Here is a 16,838-nt window from a genome sequence, read left to right as displayed (position 1 = left end):
AAGTTCACATAAATTGAAACAGAGTGAGTAATTAGAAACAGGGATACATGGTGAGTGAAGAGGTAGCAGGAAGATTGTAACAAAGGAAGATACACCTTCTAAGTTCTGCTGTCAGATGCAGTAGACTTCAAAGTTTCAAACAGAGGGCACATAGAGATGAAACATTCGGAGGACAAGAAACAAGGGTTGCATGAATCTGCTGCACTAAATCTACCGGATTAGTCAGATGCTCCTTGAGGCTAGTAAGCACAAATTAGCCACTTCCATTATTACTGCGAAGCAAATGGGAGAGTTCAATTTCTTTTCTTTCTTTTTTTGGGAAAAGGTACGGTAATGTTATAGTATATAAATAAGCACAGAGGATGTGCTGCAACATCTGAACAGTACTTGCAGAAGCAAATACAGCAAAAGTATGCCCCTTCTATTCTAATCTTCATGGCTGAGTTCAATTTCTAGCTTACAAGAACAGCATTCATGATACATGTCCAGTTCAAGCATTCCACGATTGAGAAAATCATGTCAATAAAACTAATTAGTATTAGCTTATCCAAAAACAGCATACTAAGCACCAATGCACCAGTCGTCTTAGCTGGGAAAACAAAATAAGTATTAACAAAACATTTCGAGGAATCAGCACGCCCATATATCAAGCAGTAGACAACTAGTCATGCCCCACGAGTTTTCAGTGCAATGATTGAAAATTCATGGAGAATTCTTTCACGTCACTGAGAAAGACTTGCAAACAATAAGAAGAAAGCAGGAAGCAAATATGCTAAATTTCAAATCTTCGAATTCTTAAGACCCGTGGTTTTATTTATCTTTGTGTCATCCTCCAAAGCTCTTGCCTTCATAGGAAGTTCAATCACATTCTTGATTTAGGAAAGGACATCCCTAAGAAAAACATCTCTTATAGTGTAAAGTCATCGAGACTGAACTAAATTCTGGACTCAAGTTAATGAAATCATGATTATGATAAAATTTTCAAGAAAGTGAACCAATACAACAATTCAGATATGGACAAATTAAGATAAAATCTAAAGTATGGAAGAAATACAACAACACCATGCTTACAGGCCAGAGCATCCAGAGGCTGGAGGCACTGACCCTTCTTGATAGATACAGCTGATCTTTCCGAAGTTTTCAGCAGCGCGTCACGCTGGAATACTACAAACGAATGCACAAACTCGAGAAACACCAGAATGTCAGAACCTCAGCCCCTGAATGACTCCATGAAAAAATTCAAAAGAATGTCCTAAAGTACTAAATGGTGAAACTTGTATTCTTTCACTGAGATCTTCTCCGCAAGTGCTGTGATACAGCGTACCCCTCAAAGAAATCCAAGACAGCATTCTCTAAATCCTCCACAGAATACTTTATGTAATTTTCCGGATGCCTCCCACTTTCTATATGGCTCCTGAACCGTCCAAGAAACGATCTATATGCTGGGATTAACTTTTCGGATATGGAAATTTGCAGCTCCTCCTTGAGCTGTGTATCTGGTATCAACCACACGGACTGAGTCCTGTGAACCTCTTCAAACAAGGCGTTGAATGCCTTAAACCTCTCTCTCAATGCACTCTTGGACACCCCGGATGAAAAACTTCCACTCACGTGTAATCCCTCATCTCTCAAACAATGCAAAACCCTCACCCAAGTTGCTCTCTGGTAATTAACAGCAGCTTGCCTGAATTTCCCAGTTAACTTCCTCAAGTAATCATCCCCAATCATGTCCCTTAACTCAGGTGATCCTTTAATCTTCTCAACAATATAATGGACATTATTCATCATAAACAAATGAGCCAAAGAGGTATCCTTATAGTGCTTAGACTTACCATCCAAATTGAACTGCAAAATGACAATAATCCAAATCAAATGAAGAGCCAACGGGGTTTGCCCTTCTAGCTCACTAAAATCCATATCAGGTGTATTAGGATCACTCGAATACCTTGATCCCGTTGAAGGCTTTGAAACAATCAATTCAACCATCGTCTGCTTATAATCCGAGATTAAACTTATATAGTTCATGACATACCTAGTCAAGGGATGAATTGTCCCTCCGGGGACAGGAACCCTAGAAGGTTCACGAAGCACTGCATTCTCAAATTCCGATAATATCCCTCTAGCAGCCTCCCCTAACCTAGACAATATCTCTACTGACTGAACTCTAATCGACTCTGAAGATTTTGACTCGAAAACAATTTCAATATCAGTTAATAAACCCGATAAAGCATCATGAAGATCTAATATCTTAAACAACTTTTCAGGCGATCGCCTGCTAATGCTAATGGCTTCGGCAAAATTGAACAGCTGAATAGCTGGACCTTTAATAGTCTCCATAAAGCAAGCATCATCCGTCGCCGTCCCCAAACCTTCAAAGATTTGCTCACAGAGCTTCTTCTCGCTAGCGAAAAGTATGCGAACGCATACTTTTGCTGCTCGTATCCATCTACGAATCTTTGCTTCGAGAGTCTCCCAATCAAGTCTCTGTATATCTCCTATGCTCAGCTTCTCTATTCCAAGCTTCCGGAAGCTCGAGTCTACAGCAGACTTGCGTACACTGCCATACACCTGAATACACTCCCGGAGATATCCAGCTGAAATCATACGCTCCGCGATACACCGGAGATCGTCTATTGCTTCTGAAGGCATGAGATCGACCTCACGGATGCTGTTAGTAGATCGGTAACTGCTGCTGGTGCTACTCCCTTGTTTTTCCAGCTCTTTGCTGAACGAATCATCGTCGCCGGCGCGTGGAGTATCGCGGCAGTCTTCTTCTGAAACACTTGGATCAGTTAATGATTCGGCTTCGATTGCGTTTGTGTGAGCGATGAGTATGTTACGGAACTCGTCCTCGAGACGAGCCATGGCGATCTGGATCGCGGTGTTGGCTTTATCGTGGTCGTCGGAGACGGAGAGTGTGGTGGACTCCATTGACCGTTGGATTTCATCAACGGCTTGTAAATAGCGATCGATCTCGCGACGATCGCCGTTGAATATCATCTTCTCTCTAGCTTCTTCAGATACCGTTGAATCCCACCGGAGAATTATCTTCTCAGCTGACTCAAATGCAACGGCGTCGTTTTTTTCAGGTGATTCCATGGATGGATAATTCTAAATTTTTGAAATTCAGAATCTGAAAAAAGAAACAAAAAGGGATTCGAGCTTTTGGTGAAGAAGATGCAGACCTATTAATGATGATTGAAGAATCAAAAATGGATGCGCATTGAATTTTGCATACTCCGTACGTATTAATTTATCAATTTTAGCAGTGGTAATAATACAGTGCTAAGAAAAAAAAAAGTACAGTATTGAGAAGATTACTGTAGTTAGTATCGTTTCTGTTTGTCCGGTGAAAAGTTAATTTGTCTCAATTTAGACTCAACTTGACTTCCCCACGAACGAATCTATGAAAATTCCAATAGTTGAGACTTAATTTTTTAATTTACTTTTTATTATCTAACTTAATACTCCTAGTAGTATGGTTAGACATTTATTTTTATTTGTTATTTTTTCTCTATAAAAAGATAATTTGGTGCATAAAATATTTTTGCGTTTACTCAGGATCTGAAAAAGTGTCGCAATCCCTAGATATTTTATCGTGATGCAAGTATCATTGGCGATTTCACAGCTCGAACTCTTGATTTGTAGAACTCTCAAAGACAAATTCAATTGCTGCTCCAAAAATATTATTTTTCTGGATAATGGATAAATTTTTATTTGAAGTTATAGTACAACGGATTAATTTTATAAATATGAATGTTATCGATTTTACATAGCAGAAGTAAAAAAAAAAATAAATAAATAAAAAATAAAATAAAAAAGTTTGCAGCAAACCATTAATTATAAGTATAATGGGCATGTAAGAGGAAGAAAGTGAAACAAAAGGAAAATTTTGAGTTTATTAAGTTGTCAATAAGTTGAAAATTTCCAAATTTTAGTAATAATAATTAAGTTATTCCTATAACATACATTACACTCTTGTTGACCAACTTTTGAAAATCTGAAAAGGTAGTAATCGGTTGACTACAATATACACGAATTAACAGCTAGTATTTCAATGTGTTATTTTGAAAAAGTTGTGGAGCTAGATATATATGACTAATTTTGAGATTAACAAGCTCAAGTTGGGTGCATTTTGTACAATTAGTGCGATGAAGAGTAAAGGCGTGAATGAAGGGGAAAAGCATACATTCCTATTAAGTTTTAACTTAAATCCTTAACCTAATTGATTACCAATACAAGGCAAGACACGTAGAAAGGCAACAGCAAAACTTAATTAATGAGATCAGTAAACGAATGATAGAATTTAATGAAGTCAACTTACTGTGTGGCATTCACGTGCGTGCATGCTTGCACGTACACAATTCTTCCACATAAAAACAATATATTCAGTAAATAATTTCAGACAATAATACATTCAGCTATGGATTCAGACAATAACATAAAACCTAGTGTTTGAAATTTATATATATGTTCGAAAAAATAAGTATATAATATATAATGCATTGAATAGTAAGATCATCTCATTTGAACAACATGAGATTTATCTATGAGTTAAAAGGTTTGGCATAACCTAATATTTCAAACTAATAGAAATCAATTTCTCAATAATATATGACAATTAAACTCAAACTCAAGATACTTGTCAGCTTCGATACCATGTTGAATTTTGTGTTATAATTTTAGTTACATAATTATGCCAGCAATACGTCAAAATTCTGAATCCGCTATTGATTTTGAACCGTACATACGCATAATGGAATGACTGAGTGAGACAATAATGAAAGCTGGAATTCAAATTTTGTATGTGTGAAATGCAAGCAATATTATTTCAATACATTTGAAAGTGTAAAAAAGGAGGAATCTAGCTTGTTTTGTGCTTCCTTTCTTCCTCCATTAAATGATCCAAATTATGTGTGCAACAAAAGCTGTTTCATAGCTGGCAAACAATCTAGCAAAGCAAGTCAGGAACACACGAGTGCTGCAGAATAATAGCTAATTAACAACTCGAAAATCTATCATCTCAAAATGTGTGTTCTAATATTATAGTAGTAGTAAGTAACGTCAAATTATTTAAGTTTAATGGATCAATTTTTGAAATCCTAAATTTTGGTGTATATAGAAATACTAGCGTTGTGGTGTTCAGCTCCAAAAACAGCTCATACGTTTTTGAAAACCAACCTGTTTGGTTCTGTATTCAGACAGGTTCTGGATACAACTTGTTACACTTTTTTACTGTTTCCTATGTACACATATTAAGATATCTTATAACAAAATACCAAATAGTAATTTTTAATCTATAGATGCAAACTCCTCCACTACAACAGGTGGGATATTAATAGTCTGTTTGGGTAAGTTTTTTTTGGGTCACAAGTGTTTTTTTTTAAAAAAAAAAAATTGAGGTGTTTGGCCACGCTTTAGAAGGAAAAAGAAGCAAAAACGGTTTTTGAAAAGCAGAAAAAAAATAGTTTCTCTCTAAATGCAGTTTTCTAAAAAATATTTTTGAGAAAAATATACTTAGAAACAGTTTAAAAGTTTGATCAAATACTAATTATTACTCAAAATTACTTTACAAATTACTTATCATTAAAAATATTTTTTTAAAAAGTACGTAATTTTAGAAATTCGGCCAAACATGTTTATAATTGTTAGTTGCCAGATTAGAAATTCCTTTGATGTGTGACATTTATGTTCTTTCATCTCCAGCTGTAATGTATAATTTCATCATCACTGAAGTCACTGTCAACCAACGTACATATACATGGCCAATGAGAGATCCACACATTTCATTTAATTAACCTTAAAATAAAAACTCTACTCTTTCCAGTGTATAATTTGAATTTATGTTTTAATGTTAAGACAAATGCTGACTACCCCTTGAAAAATAAATAACTTACCAGGAATCAGAATTTAAAGAGGAAGAGGGAGAAAAATAAAACTAAAGAGAAATCTATGCAGTATTGTCCACCGGAAACACAGTTAACTTCATATACATTTAAAATAGCTATTTATCCGGTTTGGTGTTCGACACTTCTCTATTAATTGTGTGAAAAATATAAACAGACAATTATAACTATTATACTTTAACCCCAAGCAAATTGGATCAGCTATATGAATCCCGTGTCGATAACTCAATATCATATCTGAACATAATTATATTTTGCACTTCAGAAATTTCTTATCTACGAGAGTTAGTACTCAACAATATGATAGAAATAGGAAATTGTATTTCATTGACATTTCTAAAAAGCAAGCATACGCTCTTTCATCTCTTCACAGGATGCAGCTGCTCCCATCATTTCTTGTTCTATGAGGTTGGTAATGAAATGACACATAACGGAGCATCTAAAAGAAGAAAAGTACACAAATTCAAAGAAAAAATTTAGTCAGTAATATATGTACTATCACTAATTAACGAACCTTAAAAAGAGAAAAAAAAAACTATCATTAGTCTGACGACCATAGGAGAAGCTGCAACATTAACCACGCCTTGAATTACCAGTCGCGAAATTCCCAATTAGGTGTTCCTTGTAGGGGATTGTGACACTGGTATTTCAGCACATCCATCTCTCACTGAAGGCATTATCTGCATCGTTTGTCCCGTTTGTTGTTGTATTTCTTCAATCCTCCTAATAATTTCTCTAATATTTATCCTTTGCTGTGGATTACTCTCTACACAAGCTGCACCAATGTGAAGTAATTCTTTCATTTGACTCGTTGAATTTTTGGCACTTGCCATTATATCTGGATCATATAATTCAGCTTCTCTTCCCTCACCAATCGCAGATTTCACCCATTGCACTATATCAATCCCTCCTTTGCCGGTATTTAGATATTGGGACGGGAATTTCCCTGTTAATATCTCGAGAATGACAATTCCTAGGCAATAAACGTCGGATTTGGGTGTAACTTGGTGATTTTGTACTGCCTCTGAAGATTTGAATGCGATTAGTGCTTGAGCTGCGTGTGCATTGTTGATTAAGGTGTAGAATCCGTAACCTGTGAGTATTGGCTCGTGGTCTGTGTTTATAAGTATATTGCTCGATTTCAGATCGCCGTGAGGCAAATCAGAAGAAGAGAGTTCAGTGTGGAGATAACTTAATCCTTGTGCTATTCCTTGTACGATCTTTAAACGCACTGGCCAGGTGAGCTCAGCATGTGGGATTCCTCGATCGCCTGTGATCAATAATTAAGCATACAACAATCCATATAAGAAATACTTACATCACAAAATACTCATGCACAGGGCAACAACAACAACAATCCCAGTATAATTCTATAAATGGAGTCTAGGGAGTACAATGTGTATACAGCCTTACCCCTATCTGGAAGATAGAGAAAATATTTCCGATAGACCCCTGTAAACTACAAAAACGGAATACACATGGCTTCATATTTTTACGGAAAAGGATCTTGGGTCTTATTCAACCTAAGCTAAAAGTCAGGTCACGAGGTGAGGATAATCCTAAGATATATAAGGAGATAATAGTCCATTTCCGCAACCAAATCAGAACGTTTAATGGTCCCTACAACCAGGATTGGACATGCAGAGCTTGAACAACATATCATAGGGGCTCAATATTGGGTAAACCAAGAGCGAGGATTAGTCTGAATCTAACTCAACTCCAAAAATTAGCTCATGAAATGAGGATTATCCAAGATTAGAAATGAGTGTGTCTTTGATATCATGTTAAGGAAAAGGACATTGGGCCTAACTGAATCTCAAAAAGTCAGCTCATGAGGTGCGGATTGCCAGACCACATAGCAGATATCAGCTCATTCCCTCAATTAATGCGAGACATTTAACAAGTCATATAGATTTTTATCGTACACGGGTATATGTGTGCAGATAATGTTTAGGAGAGATGACTTAATACAGATAGAGCTAGGTACTTTACCATGAAGTAGGAACAGCAAGCTTCCTTTAGGAATGTACTCATATACAAACAGCTTCTCTTCCTTGCGATAATGATAAGCCAAAAGTGTTAGAATATTTTCATGTCTTAATCTTCCTAAACGCCTAACCTCTGCATCAAAACCATCTTTTCCAATCTTGTTCATTTCTTTAATCCTCTTTACAACTACTGTCAATCCATTTGCCATCATTGCCTTATAAGAAGAACCCAATGGTCCATTTCCTAACACTTCTGCTGCAGCTTTCATCAAATCTGCTAACCCAAACTCACCCTTATCATCATTTACCATTGTCAAATCGCCCACACGCTTCCCATTTATTGATCCTTTGCGTATCGAGCTACCCCTTCGACTTAATTCAAACGATTTCTTGCTATCACTCGAAATTCTCCTCCCGAGTGAGGGCTCCTCAAAACTTTCAATAGCAGCGCGACGATTTTGTTGTCTACGACACATGAAGTATATTCCTACTATCATGATCAATAGCAGTACAATTGACGCTATCATGACCCAAATTGAGATGCTTTTATTCGAATTTCCATGACTTTTATTATTTGTGCTATTATTATTGCTATTATTTGCGGCCTGATCACAAGCTTTGCCTAATTTCTCTCCACAAAGCTCAGCATTTCCCTTAAAGGAACTTGCATTGAATCTTGATAAGCTCTCTGGAATTTCCCCTTTGAAATTATTATTCGAAAGATCGAGTGATAACAATGTCGACTGGTTCAACGTTGGGATTGGACCTGAAAACTGGTTATTCTCTAAATGCAACTCAATCAAATGATACAGTTCTAATATTGATGATGGAATTTCACCAGTAAATTTATTTCCAGAAAGCCATAACTTCTTTAAAGACTGCATTTTATCGAAGTAATTCGATGGAATTTCACCAGAAAATTGATTTGCTGATAAATAAAGTCCTTTTAAAGCACCCATTCGATTGAATTCAGGGATCGGTCCAGAGAACGAATTGCTACGAAAACTAAGTGTTCGTAAACCAGGAAGTTGTGACAATGAATCAACGTCTATATTTCCTGATAAATTCATTCTTCCAAGTAGAACACTCCTAACAATTTGATTTTGACAAATGACACCAACCCAACGATTATTTTTGTCACACGGATCGCTCCCGATTTTCCAAGAATCCAAAGATTCTGCATTTGTAAATGATTGCTTCAATTTCAACAAGGCTTCAGTATGTGTAACAGAAATTGAAGGCACTGGGTAATTGATCAAAGACACAATGCAAATAAGGCATGTTTTGATCATAAAACGGAAAATATTGGCCATATTATTCCTGGAAAATTTTCGTCCCAGTAATAGAATTTTGCAAGTAAATTTCGGGAATTTTCATTTGTTAGCTGAGGTAAGAAGAAAATTTTACTTGTTTGGTTAATTTCTTGTTTTTGTGTTTTTATTTGTATTATTTTTTCCCCCGGTTTTACAAGTTTAGGGGATGAAAGTCGCAAAGGTGCAAAAGAGCCAGAGAACAAAGGACCACATGAGACTTCTAGTAACAAACAATTGGAGAACCGTTGTTATCGTTGAGTTTGTGCAGATATTCAACCGAGAATAACTGCAATAACTGAAATCCTGGTTTTTAACTTGTTGTAGTTAACCCGTTGTCCTAAGGATAATTTGTTTTTAGTCATCCACTCACTAAATGAGACGAATGTGTAAATTAAGATTGTGTTCCAACTAAATAAAGAGAAAAAAACCACCAAGAAAAAAGGAAAAAACCATGTCAGCAAAAATTGAGTATCCTGTAAGTATATAGGAAATTACCACCGCCCATAAGTAAATTATTATAAAAATTTATCAATTCATAAAATATTATCAATATTAGTCTATTAGCTATTTGTAGCCAAAAAAATATCAAACTTTTGTTTTCTTTTGAGTGGGTATTGTTGGATTGGATTGTGTACATCTTAACATAGGCGGAGCTAGGTTTTCAACTTTATGGGTTCTAGATTTTAGAACGATGATTTTAAGTACTAATAAATGAGTTTTAAATTTAATATTCATACATATTTAATTAACTTTTTAACACAAATACACTACTTGAGAAAAAATTACTGGGTTCGTCGAACCCGTATTCAGGTTTCTAGCTCCGCTCCTGCATCTTAAAAAGTTTGAATTTGAATTTTGGGATGATTTGGTAGAGTTTGGGGGTAAGGCAAGTGCCTTAGGCCACCATGGGGCCCCATTTTCTAGGAATAATATATATATATCACTTTTGTACTTTTGATAGTAGAAAAATAGTTTTCAATTTGATTTGATTTGACAATTCTACTTTTTACTCTTTCCAAGTAAATCCCAAAGTTACAATTTTATTTCACTCCTCATATATGATATTCCATATATGAGACATACCTTCTTCCTTCATCTTTATTCATGCTCATCTTCTTTCTACAATTCTACTAAAAAAAATTTCTCCTACAAACCAACAACTAAGCCCCCGTTTGGCCATAGATTTTGCCAAATTTTTTCCAAATTTTTTTTGGCAAAACATGTTTGTTTATAGATTTTATCCATGTTTTGGCAGATTTTGAAAACAAAATTTTCAAATCCCAAAACTAACTCTAGACATGTTTTTGGCCCAAAATACTATTATTTGATTTTTTAACAATTTTAAAAATTACCCTAAACTTTTGTATTTTATAAAAAAAAACTCACTATCTATTATGACCCAAATAATCCACTAGCTAATTACTATTATTTTCTTTTGGAATGATGGATCTTGTAATATTATTGCAATTTGACGAATTATAGTGGCTAGTAATTGTGTTATTAGCGGTCGATAGTAAAATATAAGGTTATGATTTTAGAATAGTGTATTATATAGTTAATTATAAAAATGATAATTTTGTGCCAAACTTATCTATGTTCAGGACTATGATTTATGATACTGATAATGAATAGCATCGATGAATGTTCTGCATATACAGGATTAACAAGTTTGTTTGTTTGATATTATTGGATATTTTTGATAGTTTTTAGAACTTATGGCGTAAGTCACATTTTGTTTTTTTTAGGAAAAAAAAGTGAAATATGTTTTAAAAAACGAAAAAGGGCCAAAAATGTCCTTGAACTATTTGAAATAGCTCAAAAATACCCTCCGTTTATTTTTGGTACCAAAAATATCCCTACCATCTATGTTTTGGACCATAAATACCCCTTAAACCGTTAGTTTTGCCATTGAAGCTAACATGACAGTCCAACTCGGTTAGATTTGCTTACATGGCCATCCACCTAAGCAAAATCCAGCATGGCAAAATTATTTTTTTCGAAAAAAATATTTTTCCGGAAATTTTTAGTAAAATACAAAATCAACACTTATTCCGAAAAAAGTAAAATAATTTTGCAAAAATTATTTATTTCGAAATTTTTTTATTAAAATACAAAATCAACACTTATTCCGAAAAAAGTAAAAAAAATTCGAAAAATTTATTCTTGATTAGGGTTTATGATTTGATTAAAAAAAACTCCATTGTTCTCTTTTGTGAATTTATGATTAGTTTGATCTAAATTTTTAGATGCTTATCTGTTATAGCTTCACAAAAAGGTACACCTCTATTGTAAGTATCAATTGGTTCATCCGAAGTTCTTATAATTTTTTCGAAATTTTTTTATTTTTTTCGGAATAAGTGTTGATTTTTTGTTTTAATAAAAATTTCTGAAATAAATAATTTTTTCGATTTTTTTTTACTTTATTTGGAATAAGTGTTGATTTTGTATTTTAATAAAAATTTTCAGAAAAATAATTTTTTCGAAAAAATAATTTTGCCATGCTGGATTGCTTAGGTGGATGGCCATATAAGCAGATCTAGCCCGGTTGGACTACCATGTCAGCTTTAATGGCAAGACTAACGGTTTAAGGGGTATTTGTGGTCCAAAACATAGACGGCAGGGATATTTTTGGTACCAAAAATAAACTGAGGGTATTTTTGAGCTATTTCAAATAGTTCAAGGACATTTTTGGCCCTTTTCCGTTTGAAAAATTATGTCCAAACAGATTTTCATCTTCAAACCAAATTTCACCCAAATCAAAATTTTAAAAACAGATTTGAAAATTTATGGCCAAACGCTAGCTAAATATTTTGGAATCAAAGTTTTCAAACTTCTTGAATAAGTCATTGGGTAATATCATTCTAACTTTTCTAATATTATTTTTATTTATTATTTTATTAATTTTACTCCATATATATTGTTTATTTTTTTTAAAATATAAATATGTCAACAAGAAAATATGAATCTGATTATTCAAAAATCCAAAAGAAAAGAAAATTTAAAAATTTAATAAAATCTCAAAAGGAAGCTCTTGACAAATTTTTGACAAACAATGAAAAAACTAAATATAGGTGTATATTTCATTGGTTTGTTTTGGTCGTTTTGCTTTTCCTAATTCTCAGTTTCACAAAGTTAATATCAAACCAAAGAAAATATTCATTTAGTTTGATTTACAATTTGGTGCAGAAAGTTTTGGTGGTGAACAAATTTAGACCTCCTAGAAAGGTCCCCGACTCTGATCTAATATATGGGAAATTGACACATTTAAATATTGGTTAAAGATGTTTAATTTATTTGATACTTTTTCCTTTTTTTTTTAAGTCAATGAGCTGTTAAACGTTAAGTCAATGAGCAGGTGTGAACTGTGAAGTTAGACAGAATTAAATACGTTTAAATTAAATCAAAACGAAGATATTTTAGTATAAGTTGCAGTTTTTCTTAAATTAAATGACAAATGGATGCATTTTAATATGACTTTAATTACCGATAGTGTCAAAATATTTATACAATCAAATTATTTATAAGGTAATATCAAGTAAATTTTTATGATGTGTCATTAGTAACCTGATAAAAATAATATTTTCTCTGTTTCAATTTATGTATTTTATTTTCTTTTTTAGTTTGTTTCAAAATGGATAACTCTTTCTATATTTAGTAATTTTCTTAACCCCAATATTTCACATGACACGACTAAGAACATTTAAAGATATTTTGGTACCTATACACATTTTTAGTTTAAAATCATAAAATTTAAAAGTCTTTTTTACTTTTCTTAAATTTTGTTTGTAGTCAAACTAGGATACAAAAATTGAAACGGAGTTTTTAATATAATATTAGAATTTATACAATATTGGTACACATAACTTAAATCTTTTTAATATGTAAAGGGTTTTTTTTCTTCGCGTGAGGCGAATTAAAGGAATTGACAATTCTGTCTCTTAGCAATTGACAATATGCAATGAGCGTGGAAGAAGAAACGTTAATTACCACTTTGCCTTTTGCAATAATTGCGTGGTCTTAATTTCCTAGGGGGCGTATGGCAAGGAGGCATAAGAATGGTACTGAATAGGGTGTATTAGTAATGTTAGGATTAGTTATATTATTTCTTATCAATTATTTTGTTTGGTATATATTAAAGCATTGCATAATTTCTAAAATATTTATTTGCTTACAAAAGTACCCTCCACATTCTTTAACTTTGTACACTATTTTTATTGCAACAATTTTATTACCCTCCATATATATATTTTTTTTTGGTTAAACTGTCAAAATTTTTATTTAACCAAGTAAAAAAATTTACATCCGCTAGCTCAATTGAACTCTAGAGCTAAACCCTATCTAATAACTATATGACCAAACAGATCAAACATTTTCCTGCTACACTTACAATTGACTCAAACTAGCTAGGAAAATTCTTTAGTCTTTCTAATTCTTTTTGCCATTTGGATTCATTTTGCCCTCTAATGTGCAATTCCAATACAATGTCTTTAATCCTCTGAGTGCAAGCAATCATCTTTCCTTGAAATCTCCTTTGGTTTCTCTTTGCCCAAGTGTGGTAGACCACTGCTTCAAATAGAAACACAAGCATATCACCTCTAACTTTGCTGGCAGCCCTCCTTGTTATCCATACAATCTCCTCATCCCAGCTTCCAATTTGATGCCTTTCTCCTATCCACTGCAGTAAAGTAGCCCATATAGTTCTGGAGTAATCACATGCAAACATCATATGTTACATCGTCTCCTCTATATTCTTTCCACATAATATACAGTCGCTTCTTGCTGATATTTTCCATTTCCTTAGTCGATCAATTGTGGCTAATCTTCGATGCAATGCCAACCAAAGTATGAATTGGTGTTTTGGCAGTGCTTTGGATCCTATTGTTAATCTTTTCCAGGGACTCTTCTGGTACTGAGGTCTTGTTGCAATATAGAGCTGCTTGATGCTGATTTTTCCTTGCTTATAGTAGCTGTACAAATCAGCAGCTGGGCTCTTTTCAATGAATCAGTCCCTAGCATCAAAAATCTTCATAATAAGCCAACAGGCCTGCTTAGGAGTTCCCATTGTCATGACATTTTGATCTTTAATGTAGAAGCTATGGATCCATTGGATCCACAGGTTGTCCTTCTTTGCACTTATAGCACACATTAGCTTGCATAAGGCAGCCTTATTCCAGAAGTGAATATCCAGAACATTTAGTCCACCTGCTGATAATGGCATACAAATTGTATCCCAAGCTATTAAGGCCCTTCTAGATGGTTCATTGTTTCCTGTCCACAGAAAGGTTTCGCAGGCTGTAACTATCAGTTTGATAATCTTCTTTGGCAGTAGAAACACCTGCGCCTAGTATGTCTACATTTCAAATACCACGCTCTTAAGTAGTTGAAATCTTCCACTGTATGAGAGAAATTTAGCAGTCCAACAGTTGATCCTAGCACTGATCTTCTCAATAAATGGCATATATTGTTGTATAGTCAATTTCTTTGAAGACAAAGGTACTCCAAGATATTTAAATGGTAGCTCCCCTAATGTGAATTGCATTTCTTCTAAGATCATTTCTTTGAATTCCCTAGGAACCCCAGCAATGTATAAAGCACTCTTCTCCATATTGGCCTTGAGACCTGACACCTCAAAGAAATGATTGAATCTTTCCAGTAGCAGGCTTGATAGAAACCTTATCTGCTCTACAACATAGAATCAAATCATCAGCAAAGCATATGTGGGTGATGTTATTTCTGGAGCATCTTGGATAGTAGTTAAAGTCTGGATTGAACTTCAAACTCTTCAAAGCCCTATATAGGTACTCCATCACCAAAACAAATAGGAAAGGAGACATTGGATCTCCTTGCCTTAGCCCTTTCTTTGCTTGGAATTTAGCAGTTAAGCCTCCATTCAGTAGCAAGGAGTAGCTGACAGTGGTCACACACTCCATTATCAACTGCATAAATTTCACATGCATTCCAAACTCTAGCAGTATCATCTTTAAGAAAGTCCATTCGACTGAGTCATAAGCTTTTCTTATGTCTACTTTAATGCAGCATCTTAGTGAGATCCCTTTTTGAGTATATCCCTTGACCAGTTCATGGGCAATGATGACATTATCCAGTATGTTTCTCCCTTCGATGAAGGTTGATTGAGAAGGTCCCACAATGGAATTCACCACCATCTTCAGTTTTGTTGTGATGATCTTTGATATGATCTTGTACACAGTGGAACAGCATGCTATAGGTCGATATTCTTTGACAGATGTGGGGCTAGCAACCTTAGGCACCAATGGTACTGTTGTACAGTTGACACTTTTCAATAGTTTTCCATTAGTGAAAAACTCTTGTACTGCTCATTTAACCTCTCATCCAATAACATACCAGTATGCCTTGAAGAACTCAGCTGAAAATCCATCTATCCCTGGATCCTTATCATTTGGCAAGTCTTTAAGTGCCTGGTCAATGTCCTCCTCTGTTACTTGTGCATTGAGTAGTTGTTATTGCTCCTTGGTTAGACAATGTCCATTCCTGGCTGTATCAATATCAATGCAAGGAAGTTCTGTAGCTGAAGTGCCCAAGAGTGTTTGAAAGAAACCTCTAAATTCTTGTTCTATCAATATTGGATCTGTCACTCTAAGCCCTTGATCATTGCATATAGATGCAATTCTGTTCCTAGATTGTCTGGCCTTCAAGTGATCATGAAAGAATTTAGTGTTCTGATCACCTGCTTTTATCCACATTGCTCTGGATCTCTGTCTATGTACTTGTTCATTTACCCCTTCCCATCTTTTAATCTGCATAAGCAGTTCCTTTTTCTTGGCTATTAACTGGGTATTGAATGGATCTTCATCAAGTTTTCCTTGGGTATTCTGCAACTACACCCTGAGATTGCCAAGCTTCTTCTCTAGTGAAGATATCTCCTTATTCATTTGTTGTGTTTTATTTTTTAGCCTTTGTAATTTCAGCCAAATTGAGTACATGGTATGCCCATGTACTTGTTGATTCCACACCTCATGAACAGCCCCTTTAAACTCCTTATGATTTAACAGCACATTGTATAGTCTAAAAGGCTTTGGCAAGTGAGTTTTGGCTACATCTGTGTTGATAATAATAGGGGAATGGTCAGATACTCCAAGCATTTCAAAAACAACCTCTATGCTACTGTAATGTGTAAGCCAAGAAGCATTCCCAAACGCCCAATCAATGTTGCTATATGTTCTACTCTCTGTATCCCTTTTATTACACCATGACCATTAACAGTGTTTCCTACTTAACTTCCCCGATCCAATATCCTTTATGCATTCTTGAAAGTCCACAAGTTCAGTTTGATGCACAGGTTGCCCATTGATCCTATCATTGACAGGCAACACATTGTTGAAGTCCCCTATGACTAACCAAGCTTCATGCATAGTACTATGAATCTGTCTGAGTTGTTCCCATAGATCCCTCCTTTCATTTATCTTGTTCTTCACATATACAAATGTTATATAACAAAAAAATGGAGATCCTTTATCCTTCACTTGGCAGTGTATCAGTTGGGTAGTTACCATAAGTATGTGGACCTGCACCATGTTTTACTTATAGCTTCATCTGAATACACTTTCCATTCTTTACAGAACGTTCTTTTAATTTTGCTGACACTTGTAGGC

The 16,838-nt window shown here is 34.5% G+C and overlaps 3 protein-coding genes across 3 annotated transcripts; all 3 read right to left on the bottom strand.

Annotated features, from left to right (window-relative positions):
• Positions 1–952: 952 nt before the first annotated feature.
• Positions 953–3,339, bottom strand: LOC107824595 (exocyst complex component EXO70A1-like). Its single transcript, XM_016651396.2, has one exon. It carries the CDS (start codon positions 3,097–3,099, stop codon positions 1,285–1,287), a length of 1,815 nt encoding a protein of 604 aa, XP_016506882.1. The 5' UTR covers positions 3,100–3,339; the 3' UTR covers positions 953–1,284.
• A 2,868-nt stretch (positions 3,340–6,207) lies between these two features.
• On the bottom strand, positions 6,208–9,374 carry LOC107824599 (pollen receptor-like kinase 3). Its single transcript, XM_016651399.2, has 2 exons — positions 7,899–9,374; positions 6,208–7,176 (listed from the first exon to the last, which is right to left on the bottom strand). Exons 1-2 carry the CDS (start codon positions 9,205–9,207, stop codon positions 6,518–6,520), a joined length of 1,968 nt encoding a protein of 655 aa, XP_016506885.1. The 5' UTR covers positions 9,208–9,374; the 3' UTR covers positions 6,208–6,517.
• Positions 9,375–15,686: 6,312 nt separating this feature from the next.
• Positions 15,687–16,598, bottom strand: LOC142180400 (uncharacterized). The gene is made up of 3 exons (XM_075252618.1): positions 16,465–16,598; positions 16,200–16,422; positions 15,687–16,016 (listed from the first exon to the last, which is right to left on the bottom strand). The coding sequence occupies exons 1-3, from the start codon at positions 16,596–16,598 to the stop codon at positions 15,687–15,689; spliced, it is 687 nt and encodes a 228-aa protein (XP_075108719.1).
• Between the last annotated feature and the right edge of the window lie 240 nt (positions 16,599–16,838).

This window comes from Nicotiana tabacum, chromosome 4 (assembly GCF_000715075.1).
Source record: "Nicotiana tabacum cultivar K326 chromosome 4, ASM71507v2, whole genome shotgun sequence".
In the NCBI taxonomy this organism is placed as follows: domain Eukaryota; kingdom Viridiplantae; phylum Streptophyta; class Magnoliopsida; order Solanales; family Solanaceae; genus Nicotiana; species Nicotiana tabacum.
Note: the sequence above shows the minus strand (reverse complement) of the source record. Positions and strands in the feature narration are given on the sequence as shown.